Genomic DNA, 14,387 nt, shown 5'->3' with positions numbered 1-14,387 from the left:
ACGCGTTGATATATATCGACCAACCATGATATTTCTCGTCATTGTGCCTCTCAAAGTGTATGTGTATTACGTTATCGGAATAATTCTTTGGAAAATCAGGAACCACACGTGTAGAAGATAATCTTATAAGGTCCATGTCTATATACCCTAGAAGCTACTGTCTTCCATAGTATCCACCGCGTTTGTTCTAATACTAACAAATCAAGAGATACATATAAATTAAACTATAATATGTTTTTCAAAAGTCTTAAAGTTAAAATTGAAATTTGATAGGTAAAATCTAGGGAAAACGTGTAAAAAGGTAGGGGTCGTACGAATCTAATAAATTGCAAAGAAGAAGACATTTCAGAAGTGGGGGCTCGGCTTACACGGACAACCACTCACGTTCAGGTGCATGCCAATGCGGCAATGCCTTACCATTAATAAGTATAGCTCAATATTGAATTTTATACAATGTTAGAGGTCGACCAAAATCCAAAATAAATGTTGAATTTTAATCGACTGTGGATCACCAATCACCATGTTTTGTTTTTTTCCCTTGCGACATAACATAACACTGTAAGTCTTCCTTTTTTCAATAGTGTCAGTTGTTTGATTTTTTTTTCCTCAGAGTGATACATATATGGTTTGCTTTGCATAGTAAATATACTATTTGATGAGTTGTTTTCTCTTTTTTTTGTTTGTCATATATGTGATGAGTTTTTTTTTTTGTGTGGTAAAAACTAAGTATGCAGTTTTGCTTTTGCACTAATGTTAACATTTTATATATATATATATCAATTATTATCAACATATCAAGTGAGTAATATTTATATAATCATTTCCAACTTCAAAAATTATTATAATGGATAATTCTATTTTGATTTGGTTCAAGCTTCTTTGGTTTAATCCTTACTAGAATAAAACAAAAAGGGATAGCATACAATACTTAACTCTCCAAAAATTTCGAGTCAAATTGACTTTTGTTGGAAACCTAAACCAAAAACAAAATTACTTAAAAGCCTTTTTGTTTCATGGTGTCGTCCAATAGTCGAAGAATTTATTACTTTATAATTAAAGGATTAGGGTTCGAGTGCCATTGTGACTTTGATCATGGTTGGTCATTAACTCATTATGAACACCTTAAAATAAGAATACCATCATTTCATAGGTTCTAGAGATTAGTCTAAATTACAATTCGGGATTTTAGTTATCAAAAGATAAATAGATTTAATTAAATTTTAAGTTGTATTCGAAAATTCAAAAGCAACACACAATAAGATTTATCTACAACGTACATATATATTTTGAACATTGTCTAATTACAAATTAAGAATAATATAAAAAACTTCAAACGTATTTTCCCTCTAAACCTAACGGCTTTTAAAACCAATCCACAAACTAAAATTAACTAAAGAAGAATAAACTCAAAAAATATATGTAGCGGTTTTGTTTCATAGTCCAATATAGGTTTTAATTTGTAAGAAACATACTTTTGGGTTTTTGATAATGCTTTTGCCCCCTCCACTTGACGACTATATAGTATATACTAAACTCTCTATCTTTGTCCCTCTTTCACCTCTACTACACAATATAAAGCTCACAAGAACTCTTCCATTTCTTAAGCCTTTTAACTAGAAAAAAAACTCTTCCATTTCTTGCACTTTTTTATATTTTGGTCGGACTCACTAAGAGCAGAAACAAATCAATGGCACCGGAGGAGAATGGCACGTGTGAGCCGTGCAAGACTTTTGGGCAAAAGTGCAGCCATGTCGTGAAGAAACAAAGAGCCAAGTTTTACATTCTTCGCCGTTGTATCGCCATGTTAGTTTGCTGGCACGACCAGAACCACGACCGCAAAGACTCTTGATTACTTTCTTCTTATTGGATTGTTATCTTCATATTTTAAAAATAATTTATCTACATATTAATGTGCATACGTATATTAGAGAAGATTGAAAATTGTGTGTTTGTTTTGTTTGTTGAAATGGATAGCTTTTGGCTACGTTTTAGTTGTAGTGCGTTTTTACTATTTTGTCAGGATTATATAAATATGGTAATTAATTACTGCACCTAGTTTAAAAAGATTCTGAGTCGTGACCAAATCTAAACTTGAGTACCGAGTACGACACTATCTCTTAGAGTAAAACAATATTAACACATTAGCCAACTTTTGCAAGGTAACCCTTGAACTATGAAATATATAAATAACCTTCCATGAAAATGTAAAACAACCCTCGTAATATAACCCTCAGAGGATATAACACCGTGTATATATTCTATTTTTAAACAAAATAATGTTTAATGTGAGAAGAGAGAACTTGACAATCAATTTTTTGTATATGTTACTGATGAAATGATTGTATATCCAAAGAACACAATAAAAATTAAAAAAAAGTACTGCCACCACCAAATCATCAATACCACATGCTTGTGGTGGCTGCAGCGACGATCGTGGCATTGGTGACTGGAATTTGTTATCATAATCAGCCAGCTTGAACCCTGAAGTCATGGAAACATATGAAAACGTGGTAAATTTATGGCCTTATGTATTTTCAAAATTTTCCCTTTTGTTGCTTAAGAAACTTGAGAGTTATATAAATGTGTCTATGGTAAATCAGGATAAAAATAGACACTGTCTAGTATTCTATAGATAGAAATCTTTCTCTGCTTCAGAATATAACATATCGAAGTCATCATCAGATTCGGAGTCATAAACTCCATCTCTTCTTGTCCTTTTTTACATCTCTAGATACGCATATAACTTTGTCTTCTTCATATACATAAATAATTTATATAGTTTATGTATACTTTGTCTGTTTTTGTTGTTCAAATTTCTTGAACTACATCTCTCATTACTATCTCTTAACGTTTCTAATGATTATAGCATCATCTTTTAATGCTAACTTTAACTTCTAGAATTATTTTATCACCAATCAACTCTACAAATTCCATGGCATGGCTACAAATTACGAATATATGTAGAACATAAATTCCAACCACAGAGATAAAGATAATGGAGTAACTCTGACGCAAGAAGATAAATAGTTGGAGAATAATGATGGAAAATAATTATGAGAAAGTATAGTACGATCTAAAGAGGCCATGTGATCTAGTCAAATTCGTACCAATTTATGCGATCTAAATTTTGACTAGTAGGTCAGAGATGAGTAATTATTTGTTTCTAATTGGATCTCACACTGCTTGTTTGAAACCACGAATTTTTTTCACACAAATATAGTATAAATCTATATTTATTTTCTTTTGTCAATAATGTTGAGTTTGATTCTCAATTCTTGTGGACCTTTCACACTAGAAAGTAGAAATATATATTGATGTTTCGTTCTACTATGTTTCTAGTCATTGTCAAAAAAATTAAGAGGAATCACTAATGAGTTTATCAAACAGAATCAACATAATGACATTCAAAATAATAGATGGAAAATTATATGAAACTTAGATTCAAAACCTTCTTTTACTATGTGTAAATGGAGCATTTGAACATGACTATATAAACAAAAAAAACTTAAGAAACTTTTGATTCTATATATTAAAGGGATTATTATTGTCTTTTCAACAAAAAAAAAATGTACATGGCTTTTTTATAGTATGAGACTTCTGTATCAAGTTATTTTGACCTAAACAACATGAACCAGTGTCCAAGTAAAAACTAAAAGATTTTAAGCTAATACACATTATACAAAAGTGAATGTGTGTGAACGTTGTTTGTTGGGTATCTGCTTCATATTTTTCATTGTCTATATCACTAAATGATCAAGGTCCAAACGTCTCTGGGTTTCTCATTTCATGTTGAAGGCAGTTTAGAGTTTCAGAAAGCTCCTCCAAGCGCGGGTGTGAAGAGTCACCGACTACAAAAGTAGAAACCTGGTTTCCTACTTCGATCCAGCTACATCCCGGAGTTTTTTTCATGCCTCGCTCGACCATTTCTCTCCTCACATCTTCGCCTTCCTTCCACCGCCCAGTCGAGCAGTACAAGTTGGATAACAGAACAAAACTCATCTCTTCACTTGGTTCTGCTATCTTTAGAACTTTGCTAACTTCTCTACCTAATTCTGTATGCCAATGTGTAGAACAAGCACCTAAAAGAGTTTCCCATGAACTATTATTACTAGAGTCGGTGACAAGTGAACTGTAAGTTGTCGCCAAGTCTTTTGCTTCTGCTAAATGTCCACCTCTTCCAAACATATCTATCATACATGTTACATGATCTACTTCCAATGGGATTCTATAATCTTTAACCATGGATTCGAAAATCATGCAACCTTCCTCTACAAGGCCTGAATGACTGCAAGTTGTCAGCAATCCAATGAATGTCACATTGTCTGGTTTAATCCCTGATGCTATCATATTGTCATAGAGCTTTAAAGCTTGATCTGCTAACCCGTGGACACCAAATGCAAAAAGCATTGTGTTCCAAGATACCAAATCCTTGTTAGCTATATCACCAAACGCACGGTCTGCCTCTTTAATATCTCCACACTTTGCATACAAATTAACCAACGCGTTACCAACATAAGCATAACCTTGAAACCCACAATGAATCAGACAACCATGGATCATTTTTCCATGTCCTAAAAGGGCTAAACCTGAACATGCATGAAGAACTGCACCATATGCAAAATGATCTGAATCCACTCCAGATTTCATCATTTCGACAAAAAATCTCAGTGCTTGCTCACCATCTCCATTCCTACCATATCCTGTAATCATAGTAGTCCAAGTAACGATATTTTTCTCAGGGGCTAGATGAAACACCTCAAGAGCTTTCTCTGTTTCTCCAATTTTCATACACGCGTCAATAATAGAATTCCAGGATACCTGCGTCAGAACTTCAATAGACTCAAGCTCTCTCATGGCATCATCTCTGCTGCCTAATTTCGTGTAGAAACTTAACACAGAATTTTTTGCCTCAACCGCAGAAGACCATCCATTCTTCAACATAACAGCATGTACCATCCGTCCATAAACCACGTTTGATGAATCAGCAGAACAAGCATTCATCAAAGAACTAAACGTATAACAATCCGGTTTGAACTCACTTTCCAGCATCTCTTTGAATAAACTTAAACAAGATTCAAGCTTTCCACAGTGAGCATGCCCTGAGATCATTATATTCCAAGCAAATGCCACCCTTTTCGGCATTTCAACAAAAACATCAAGTGCAGCTTCAAACTGTTCAGCATTCATGTAGGCAAACAAAAGTGAGCACCAAGTTACTTCATTTCTACTATCACAGCACATATCTCGAAACACTTTGTTTGCGCTAAGAGTATCAGAGCACTTACCATACATGTCAATAAGCGAATTATTAACCGGCAAAGAAGCACAAAACCCAGACCGAATAACTAAAGACTGAATCTTTCTTCCGAATTTAACATTCCCTAGACTCGCACAAGTGCTCAAGATTGCTGTAAACGAATAATCATCAGGCTTAGCGTCGGAGAATCTCAACTGGGTGAACAGAGCTATAGCTTCCTGATGTAAACCCAAACGAGAATAGCTCGTCAACATGGTGTTCCACGCCACAGTATCTAGCTCAGGCATTCCGTCGAACACCTGACGGGCACTTGCTATGCGACCTGATTTTGCCAAAGACGCAATCTTTGAAGTAAGACGAACCAAAACAGACATTTGGGCAAACTCATCGAGTCATCATATACCTTCTGCATGTTGAACCGGTGCCATGGATAAGCAAAGAACCAGAGAAGAAAGTGAAGCTTATGTTGATCTGTGACAAAAGTTGATAGATTTGATTCCCAAACTGCATTTTATCAGACGAATTAACACTTCTCCGTGGCATTGCCAATATAGCAAACGCAATCAATTTTGCTTTTCACTAAAAATATTCATAGCTTCCTCAAAACAGAGTTGCATAAGTCAGAGTTGAATTGTGTGCAGCAAAAGTATAACCGCTAATCGGTTCGATACCGGTTTAGAGATTGATTGTTGTTAATATGCTAACCATACGGTCCGACCAAAATAATTGAGTTAAAAACGAACAGTTAAAAAATTGTCATGATTGGTAACAAACGGTTAGTAAAAATTATTTATAAAAATAACAAAATATTTTTTTCATTGTTTAGTTTGATGGACTTATTTCTAGTCCATTTACATTACACAATTTAGTTTCTATTCTATTTCGGACCTCACTAACAAACAAGTTAAAATTCGTCTCCGAAGATCCAACGGTTGTAACCGCATCTTTGAGATGACGTTTAACCTTTTCAACATTGTTTCTTAGCTCACTTGAAGTTTCTCCATTCATCAATCTTTTAACATTCGCTGAGACTTGGTCCCTTGTGATTGTCTTCTTCTCACAAAGATTAATCCCAATGCACCAATCATCGACCACAAGCTTCCTATTCGTGAACTGATCTGTCAAAAGTGGATAACACAACAAAGGCAAACCACACCAAACGCTCTCTAGAATTGAATTCCATCCACAATGTGTGAAAAACCCTCCCACGGCCGGATTTGAAATAACTTCCATCTGGCAGCACCATTGGACCACAAGACCTCGATCTTGGGCTTGGTCCACAAACCCGGCTGGAAGAAAATCTGGTACGTTGGATCCAACTATATCCGGACGTAAAACCCAAATGAAACTAATCCCACTAAGCAAAAGCCCATGAGCTATCTCAACAATCTCCTTCTTACCAACATGTGCATAGCTACCAAACGAGACGTAGAGAACTGACCCAGTGGGCCGGCCCTTAAGCCACTCGGTACAGTCTGACTCGGCCCATAAGCTTGTGGGAACTACCGAATCAGTTGAGAAAACCGGACCGATAGCGTAAACCGGTTGTTTGGCTTGTAGAGCCGAGAGAGAGTCTGGTTCGAGCTCTTGCACCGTGTTGCATACGACGAAGTCGGCTCTCTTGACGTCTTTAAAGGCCTTGAATAATATTCTGTATACTACTGTATTTGTGTCTACGTCTTTGTCGCTTACTTGAAGATATGACATCAAGTCCTTTGGTTCTATTGCTTTAACCCCTGGTACGTAATCGATCACGTCTTTACGATTATCTACCACAAAGTTCAAAAACAAAAATGATGTAAATATAAATTTCCACTTATTTTCTTCTGAGATAATACACAAATTTCCAAATACCTATGAGTTGTGACAATCCTCACAATTTTGGTTTTTAAAAAAATATAAATATAATTAGGTTATACTACGTAATAAACATATCATTAACATGATTAAGAGTGTTACCAAGAGATTTGAAATGACCGTTAGATATGAGGAGATCCATGTGATAATAGAGATTGAGGACCAAGGCAGGTTCGGTCCAAAACGAGACATTTACAAGGTTGTGCTTGTCGCAAATCATAGATGACCAAACATAAAACGTGTCGGCGATCAAGCAAGTCACGGGAGGATCATCACGGCGGGAGAGTTTGGCGATGAGATCATCCACGTGGGCAGAGAAGACGTGGAGAATGCCTTCGAAAAACTGGTCATGGTTCAGTGACCGGTCAAAGTCTAAAGGGAAGCCGTCGCTCACGGTGGTGTAACGTATGTCGTGCTGGCCGGAGCTGCGAGCGGCGGAGAAGATGTCACCGGCGTCATCTTGGTGAGCGGTGGAGATGTGGTGGTGGATGGAGTCGGTGTTGACGAAAGTGATGGTGAAGCCATGAGAAGCAAGTTTGATGGCTAAGTGGACAAAAGGGATAACGTGACCTTGAAGTGGGTATGGTATCATCATGATATGAGGCTTCCTCGACTTTGCTCTCTCCATTGATTTTTTTGCTCTTTTGAAGAATCTTTTTTTCTTGAAGTTTTGAGTGATATATGGACTGAGAGTGGATATTTATCAGGGTTCTGAGTGAGATTCAATATGGATTTGATTGTGGTATAAGTGAATTTTTAAAGGATAATCTTATTATTTGTTTCGTCTACATCATTCCTAGAAAACTTTACCAATTAAACCAATTCCACTGTACGATTTTCTAAATATATATGCAAGGCCACGCCAACGTTTTCAAATTTACTACAAATGAAAATTTAGATCCTTTCTGTTATTTTAAAAGTAGCCAATGAAAAGAATCATCCATGCTTAGAATCTCATAAAATCATACTTGAAATCTGATTAACTAAACCGATTTTGGTGTCTAAGAAATGTTGTATTGCTAAAAATAGAACAAATATGATTTACGGCTGCTAGCTATAAAATATCAAAAGTTGGTGTCCTTTGAATTGAGGACCTAATCTATCTCTTCCCTCGCTTATACTACTGTCTCGGCCTGATGTTTTTATTCTTGGTATGACAAAAAAAAAAAAATACACTCAACACGTACAATCCATATTGCTTTAACCTTTGATTAATGGCTTTCTTGATTTATATATTTCAGGCACATATTTAAATTGCTTCTATCACATGTATTTTATTGTGAATGATCAGAACTCGAATATGCCTTGTATCATATGTAGTTTTGTTGTCTATAGTATATCCTGTGACAACAGAAGCCGTCAAATTTGATTTCAAAAAAAGAAGATGATGCTGAATATTCAAGGGGAGGGCACGTAGAGATTGTCTCTTCGTTTACGAACTTGACGTGAAGTGAAAGAGTAGGCCAGTGTAAAGCGGTGTATCACACATTAAAGCACATTTGGCCTTTTATGACAACTTGGCTTATGTCATTGTTGTATCTTGTATGGTTCTCATTATTCAGAGCATATTCCTCATAACAAGAAAATGTTAAAATTACACAAATTCATTGTTTTCCTCTAACTAGGGGTAAAACTGCATCTCACGCACTTAGCAAAAGACAAAGAAAAAACCCTGCATCTCAGGGTGTAAACTTACTCGTACTACACACTAAAAAAAGTGGTTTTCCTCCTGAAAATCAATATGGTTTGGTTTAGTGAACCAGATTTAGTTTTGAATGAAATCTAGTGCACCTAGGGTGTGTATTACTGGTTCATTGAGAGTGAGAAAACTGAATGTTGGAGGATGTTTTAATGTAGAGAATAGAAGAGAAAACCAATTTGAACACATATGATCAAGACAACAAACAAACTTAGTTTTAAATGATTTATTTACTTTATTAAAGAGTCTATTGTTCATAAATCTTCGATTATAGTGGTGATCAAGTGTAGAAAAGTAGAAGTTTGGAATCTTTTTCGGGTAGAATATTGAAATGAAAAAAAAAAGGACTTATCAACACTACTCTTGAATGAGCGAGTTAAATTTTGCGTCCTACGATTGTTCTTTTACTCGCACTCTTAAAAGAACTTAAGAATATTAATTGAAATTCTTATTTGTCATGAAACTTCTATAAACAAAAGAACAAAAAAAAAGAAAAAAAAAAGAAAGAAGGCATGGTAGCCAAATAAACATGTAAATTAACAGTAAAAGTGTACACAGAGAAACATGTATCAACACAAAAGAATGTGTGAAAGGAAGAGTAAAAGGTTACATCAAATTTTTGTACAGTGAAGCTATCAGTTGGTGATAAAAGTTTCTTTTTTCAAAAGGCAAGAAGTCACTTTCTTTTTCAACTATCAACATTTGGACCCCATGCTTTAGCTTTGGTTCCATTTCATACCATGTTAGACTTGTCCTTCTTATTGTCGAACCCAAAGAGCGAGCAGTTCTGAAACGCATCAAGGCTGGTTGCTATCAGACGGCTCAATCCCCCGAGGCTCTCACTAAGGATCAAATCATCTGTATACTTTGACGATCTAATGTCTAAATCCAGTGGTCCTAACGAGTCGGGCTGCAAAGAGGAAACATGTGTTGTTGTTGAATATATATGACTTTTTTACATTGGGGAAATATATGAGATTTCTAAATTTACCCAGTATACATCCGCAAGTCCACAAGGGGTCTTCCCTGGAGAATCCATCGTATGAGGGTCTGCTGGACCCTCTTCCATTGGATCTCCATCGTCATGAGGGTTATAAGATCCCTCATCGCCGGATGAAGCCTAAGAGAAAGTATTGAATCAGATGGTTTAGTTTTGTAAACAATTGAGGGAAGTGGAATTTGAGGCTGATATAGTTACCTCCACCAACTGTGAAGGCTCTCCATTTACTCTGCCAACACCTTTAGGAGAAGCAACACTAGCCAGCTCGGTGGAATTTGCGAAACGATTTTTTTGGAAAGAGAAGGCATCACGTGTTTCTTCATCATCCCACAGAGAGGAAGAGCCAGAAGTCAGCGGTAGTTGAGCACTTGGCTTGTTCTGGTGTCTTAGTATATGAGCAGCAATTGCAGCATCAAAAGAGTCAGAGGTAAATGGGACATCTCGAAGGAGGTAATGTGAACCTTCGGTGGCAGGTGGATCAACACCATCACTATCTATGTCATCGGGCACTTCAGAAAGTAGATCACCTATACTTATGTTAGTAAGACTATCAGCCCATTCTCCTGGTGATTGTGCATTACCGCCGCTCAAATGCTCAAGTGGAGTAATACTCGTTGAAGCAGGTTCATAATCATCTCTAGATCTTGCGGGACGATCATGGACACCAGATGCACATACTAGACCCTGACTGGGCTCTACAGATGTCGTTTGTTCAGCAGTTGAATGCACAGACAAGGGTCCTGATTCAGTAAGGAGCATGTTGACCTCGTTCAACCTATCCACATTCATGTCATCCTCGAGTGAAGGGCAAGGATCTGAAGTTGGAACTTGAGAAATAATAGAACCTGACGCATCATGGACAAACCAACCATACCTGCAAATACATATAAGTAAATTAATTTTGGTTTATCTTGTATGACAATTTGACGAGAAGAAACCTGCAAGAGACTAGGAAAATATGAGAGCAAACCTTAAGCGGAAAACCGAAGGACTTCCGACCATTGAATGCACTTCTGCTGCGCTTAGAAAAGAGTCATGGGTCCACCTCTGATGGCACGTTACAGTTTCTTTTCGTGCGTTGTAAGGAAATAGCAATAGCTCTCCAGTCGCACAACTTGAGCTTCCCCATTTGCGATTGAGATGTTCAAGTACAGATGATATCTTCTTGCGATTACTAAGAGTAAGTTCAAGATGCGGATTGTGCTTATCCTGTTAAAGTGTTAAGTGTTAACAGATCAAGCTCCATTTCATGTCTCAGAAAATTATTGCTCCAATCAGTATAATTCCTATTTGAAGCTTACCATTTCCAAGGATCTTCGAGTACATTCATCAATCGGGAACAGCTGAAGTTTAAGCTTGGCAGAAAACTGCATATTGGCATCACTGAGAGGAACATCACCAGCTGAGCATAGAGAAAGTGGAGACTTTCCGGTTAAATATCTTGTGGGACCTAAATCTAAGATAAAAAGAGAATCTGATTTAGAATTTGCACATGTTAGTCCTCAAAAAACATATATCTAAGAAAAGGAACTATCATCCAATACTAGTAAGTAAACCTGTTTGATCATCCATATCTTTGTCAATTGATGTTCGTTCCAAATGCTCTGCAGCATCAGCAACCAGAGAGACCCCATCTATTGCAGCTTTTTCCCATTTTCTATAACCTGCTGAAAAAGGAAGAGATGCTTAGAGTCACGTAAGAACCTGGAACTACATCAAGCTTTTAAATAGCAACATAAAATCTAATATCAACATGGAAGATTAAAAGCAGATAATGTCCAAATTTGTGTGAACACTGAAAACACACACAATATGGGGCTGAAGAAAACTGCCTATCTAACAAACATGCATAAAAACTAGTAAAGAAAGAACCTTGTTTTCGCCGTTGCCTTCCACCTCTCCCAAAGGCTGTGTCTTCTTTTTCGTCACCAAGGTTGACACTTAAGCTTTCACCATGTTTGGTAGATGCTCTTCCAGGCCCTAGCTTTTTAACATTTTGGCCGTCGGAGAGAATAAGTTTAAATGGACGGTTATCCAATCCTCTTTCTCTACTATGACTTGAGATGTTTCCGAGGGAAGCAGAAGAGAGATTTTCTCCCTGGCAAGTCCGTTTTCTTATGCTCTTTCTGCGGTCTTTCAGCAATTGGTGTTCCTTCATGCAAAAGGTTTTGTTAGACAATAGTTTGTAAACGATTCCTTGTCAAATCCAAGGTGGTTTTGGGTTAAACGAAATTCGCATTTGCCAACTAACCAAGGCCTCTATAAATAGTTTGAATCTCCGGGGCTTGAGATGAAGTTTTGAAGCTTTGCAGCTATACTTTTCAAGCAAAGACCACCTGCAAGACACATGAAAAAGCATGTTTACTTTAGTCAGACGAGCTGAGTGATAATTAAGATCATGATATGTGAAATCATGTCATCTAGGAGAATGGAAGAAGCTATGATGTCTGAAATATAAGTCAGTTGCTACTATCTGATCATGTATGAGGTTCCTGGCAGATATTATCAAAGCACATGAAAAAAACAAAAAACCTTACCTTAACATTATATTGTCACTAGCAGGAAATGCATAGCTATACTACAGAAATTACTTTACGCAAATGGAACCCTTAAATGAATGTGACCATGCCTACTTAATAATACTCATAGTATCATAACATGCTATAACTTGTTATCTAGAAAAATACCCGGAGAGTGATATTCATCATTTGTTTACGATAACGTAACAATCTACCATACCAGCACAAAGCATAACAGAAAAGAAATGTATAAATCAAGTACCATCGTAGCATTGCAGCATTGGTGTCCTTTGGGTTCTTGGCATCAAGGCTCAGATCCGGGCCCAAAAGTTTGTTCATACGCCTCACTAAACGATAATAGTAATGCCTGACCTGCAAATCACAAGAAGTTTCCACAACCATCAGAAACTAAAAGCAAACACCAGCAAGTGCAAGCGAAAAGAAAACAAACACAAAACTAAAACAACCAACCTGGTCCTTGTTTTTGCTCTGAACACGAGAAGTTATCTTCTCAAAATTCTACAAAACAACACAAAGAGAAGGTTCACACACATAACAGGTTAACAACATAGAGAAGAAGAACGTCAAGGTGATACCTTTCCAACTTGACGAAGAGCAGTGAAGAAACTTTCCTCTTCTTGATGTGTCCAAGCAGCCCATTGCCTAGTCGGCTTCTTAGCTGCAACATCGCCATTTCCATTAAAAAAAATCAACTAAGCTAACAAAACAAGCATACAAGCACAACTTTTAAATCAATGCAACATACCAGGAAACTGAGTAATACTGATAGAAGCAGAAGAGAGTAAATTAGGGTTGCTGTTCTGGTTTGATAAACGGCCCTCACCGTTAGGACCTTCGGGTATCAGCTCGGCTTGCATTTCGCAATAATGCGTAAACTGTTTAAGCATTCATGCTTTTGATTTCAACTTCCTACAAATCAGAGCAATGAATCCTAAACCATGAACATTCAAAATCCCAAAAAAAAGGCGAAACTCTACATAGCGATCATCAACTAAAATCACAAGAAATTTAGCAACCGACAGAAAAATTTTACAGGCAATTCATAATTTTTACATCCACGACACAAATTTGAAAAACCCTAATTTCGAAGATATAACGAAGAACAAACAAATTTCACCTTCAATAAAACCCTAAAATTAATTTCACCAGATCACAACAAAAACAAAAACCCAATTCTACTTAATTCAATACCCTAATTAAGCTAAATCTCATAAGGGAAGACGAAAAATTGAAAAATTAAGAACTAGGGTTACTAAATACAAACTCGAAATTTGAATTGAAATTTTTAAAAAAATAAGTTTGACCCCGAAAAAAAACACGAAAAATATGAGAAATATTACCTGAAAAGGTTTGAAATGTGGAATTGGAAGTGGGATTGACGAACACTAGTCGAGAATTTAGGGTAAATCGAACGAAATTGAAGCCGAAGATATTTTTCCGATGAACAACCACGGTTGAACCAAGCGAGAGAGAAAAATAAATTTTATTTTTTTTCTTGTTTTTTACATTCACATAAAATTAAAAAGAAAATAAAATAAAAAGGAATGTAATTAATTTAGTTACTTGTTATCTAAGATGTCAAAATATATGTTTGTCATGGTGGGTTAACATATATTATATTCTTGTAATTAAATGAGTTTTTTTACTTTTCGAAAGAATCAATCAAAAATATTTTAATTATTTTATGAACAAAGGAGAGAAATATATACGAAATTATTATTTATTTTATCTTTTATTAAACACATAAAGTTGAATAAGCCAGTTGCCTTCGTCACGCTAAGTATTATTTTATCTAAAGTGAAACTATAGATTAGGAAAATTCGGAAATTTTACTATTTTCTTCTACAATTTCATGAAAATAGAAAAATATTTCTACTATTTTGCCTCGTTAAAAAGGGGAAAAAAAGACAACAAAAAATTAGTTGAATCGTAATGCACGTGGCTTGGGTTGGCATCTGGCAAGTCGCATGATAAAGATAAAGCGTTTAGAAGTTAAAACGCCAAAATAATATTTGAAATTGTGGTTTGTGTTGG

At 36.1% G+C, this 14,387-nt stretch overlaps 4 protein-coding genes and 1 long non-coding RNA gene across 9 annotated transcripts; 2 read left to right on the top strand and 3 right to left on the bottom strand.

The window, feature by feature from the left end:
* Positions 1-1,487: 1,487 nt before the first annotated feature.
* ROT4 (DVL family protein) lies at positions 1,488-2,053 on the top strand. Its single transcript, NM_201887.2, has one exon. It carries the CDS (start codon positions 1,688-1,690, stop codon positions 1,847-1,849), a length of 162 nt encoding a protein of 53 aa, NP_973616.1. The 5' UTR covers positions 1,488-1,687; the 3' UTR covers positions 1,850-2,053.
* Positions 2,054-3,526: 1,473 nt separating this feature from the next.
* AT2G36980 (Tetratricopeptide repeat (TPR)-like superfamily protein) lies at positions 3,527-5,978 on the bottom strand. Of its 3 annotated transcripts, none has more exons than NM_001336617.1 (2): positions 5,286-5,978; positions 3,527-5,172 (listed from the first exon to the last, which is right to left on the bottom strand). In NM_001336617.1, exons 1-2 carry the CDS (start codon positions 5,286-5,288, stop codon positions 3,754-3,756), a joined length of 1,422 nt encoding a protein of 473 aa, NP_001323823.1. In that variant the 5' UTR covers positions 5,289-5,978; the 3' UTR covers positions 3,527-3,753. The 3 variants fall into 3 exon arrangements, with proteins under 3 accessions (NP_001323823.1, NP_001323824.1, NP_181235.1); NM_001336616.1 differs by having other exon boundaries at positions 3,527-5,579; positions 5,661-5,978; NM_129254.3 differs by having other exon boundaries at positions 3,527-5,864.
* A 34-nt stretch (positions 5,979-6,012) lies between these two features.
* AT2G36970 (UDP-Glycosyltransferase superfamily protein) lies at positions 6,013-7,915 on the bottom strand. The gene is made up of 2 exons (NM_129253.3): positions 7,217-7,915; positions 6,013-7,026 (listed from the first exon to the last, which is right to left on the bottom strand). The coding sequence occupies exons 1-2, from the start codon at positions 7,740-7,742 to the stop codon at positions 6,080-6,082; spliced, it is 1,473 nt and encodes a 490-aa protein (NP_181234.1). The 5' UTR covers positions 7,743-7,915; the 3' UTR covers positions 6,013-6,079.
* Positions 7,916-9,033: 1,118 nt separating this feature from the next.
* Positions 9,034-14,023, bottom strand: TKI1 (TSL-kinase interacting protein 1). Of its 3 annotated transcripts, NM_001202764.1 has the most exons (14): positions 13,694-13,872; positions 13,099-13,262; positions 12,929-13,011; positions 12,804-12,851; positions 12,595-12,704; positions 12,065-12,149; positions 11,686-11,965; positions 11,370-11,480; positions 11,115-11,269; positions 10,784-11,022; positions 10,012-10,687; positions 9,805-9,933; positions 9,296-9,723; positions 9,034-9,160 (listed from the first exon to the last, which is right to left on the bottom strand). In NM_001202764.1, the coding sequence occupies exons 2-13, from the start codon at positions 13,238-13,240 to the stop codon at positions 9,547-9,549; spliced, it is 2,235 nt and encodes a 744-aa protein (NP_001189693.1). In that variant the 5' UTR covers positions 13,241-13,262; positions 13,694-13,872; the 3' UTR covers positions 9,034-9,160; positions 9,296-9,546. The 3 variants fall into 3 exon arrangements, with proteins under 3 accessions (NP_001189693.1, NP_850273.1, NP_001318368.1); NM_179942.4 differs by lacking the exon at positions 9,034-9,160 and having other exon boundaries at positions 9,315-9,723; positions 11,370-11,477; positions 13,694-14,023; NM_001336615.1 differs by lacking the exons at positions 9,034-9,160; positions 13,694-13,872 and having other exon boundaries at positions 9,315-9,723; positions 11,370-11,477; positions 13,099-13,323.
* Positions 14,024-14,114: 91 nt separating this feature from the next.
* AT2G08845 lies at positions 14,115-14,387 on the top strand. Its single transcript, NR_140418.1, has one exon. It is a non-coding gene; the product is annotated as an other RNA (long non-coding RNA).

Source organism: Arabidopsis thaliana, chromosome 2 (genome assembly GCF_000001735.4).
Source record: "Arabidopsis thaliana chromosome 2, partial sequence".
In the NCBI taxonomy this organism is placed as follows: Eukaryota; Viridiplantae; Streptophyta; class Magnoliopsida; order Brassicales; family Brassicaceae; genus Arabidopsis; species Arabidopsis thaliana.
This window is presented reverse-complemented; position numbering and strand designations above follow the sequence as displayed.

Bases quoted from the DNA above. Each gene is read 5' to 3' on its own strand.
- TKI1 (NM_001202764.1), bottom strand. From the start codon at position 13,240: ATGCTTAAACAGTTTACGCATTATTGCGAAATGCAAGCCGAGCTGATA. The intron at 11,023-11,114 runs GTAAGCTTCAAA...ACACTTTAACAG, and splicing joins CTCGAAGATCCTTGGAAATG to GATAAGCACAATCCGCATCT. The intron at 9,724-9,804 runs GTAAATTTAGAA...TCCTCTTTGCAG, and splicing joins GACTTGCGGATGTATACTGG to CCCGACTCGTTAGGACCACT.
- ROT4 (NM_201887.2), top strand. From the start codon at position 1,688: ATGGCACCGGAGGAGAATGGCACGTGTGAGCCGTGCAAGACTTTTGGG.
- AT2G36970 (NM_129253.3), bottom strand. From the start codon at position 7,742: ATGGAGAGAGCAAAGTCGAGGAAGCCTCATATCATGATGATACCATAC. The intron at 7,027-7,216 runs GTAACACTCTTA...ACTTTGTGGTAG, and splicing joins CGGTCATTTCAAATCTCTTG to ATAATCGTAAAGACGTGATC.
- AT2G36980 (NM_129254.3), bottom strand. From the start codon at position 5,631: ATGTCTGTTTTGGTTCGTCTTACTTCAAAGATTGCGTCTTTGGCAAAA.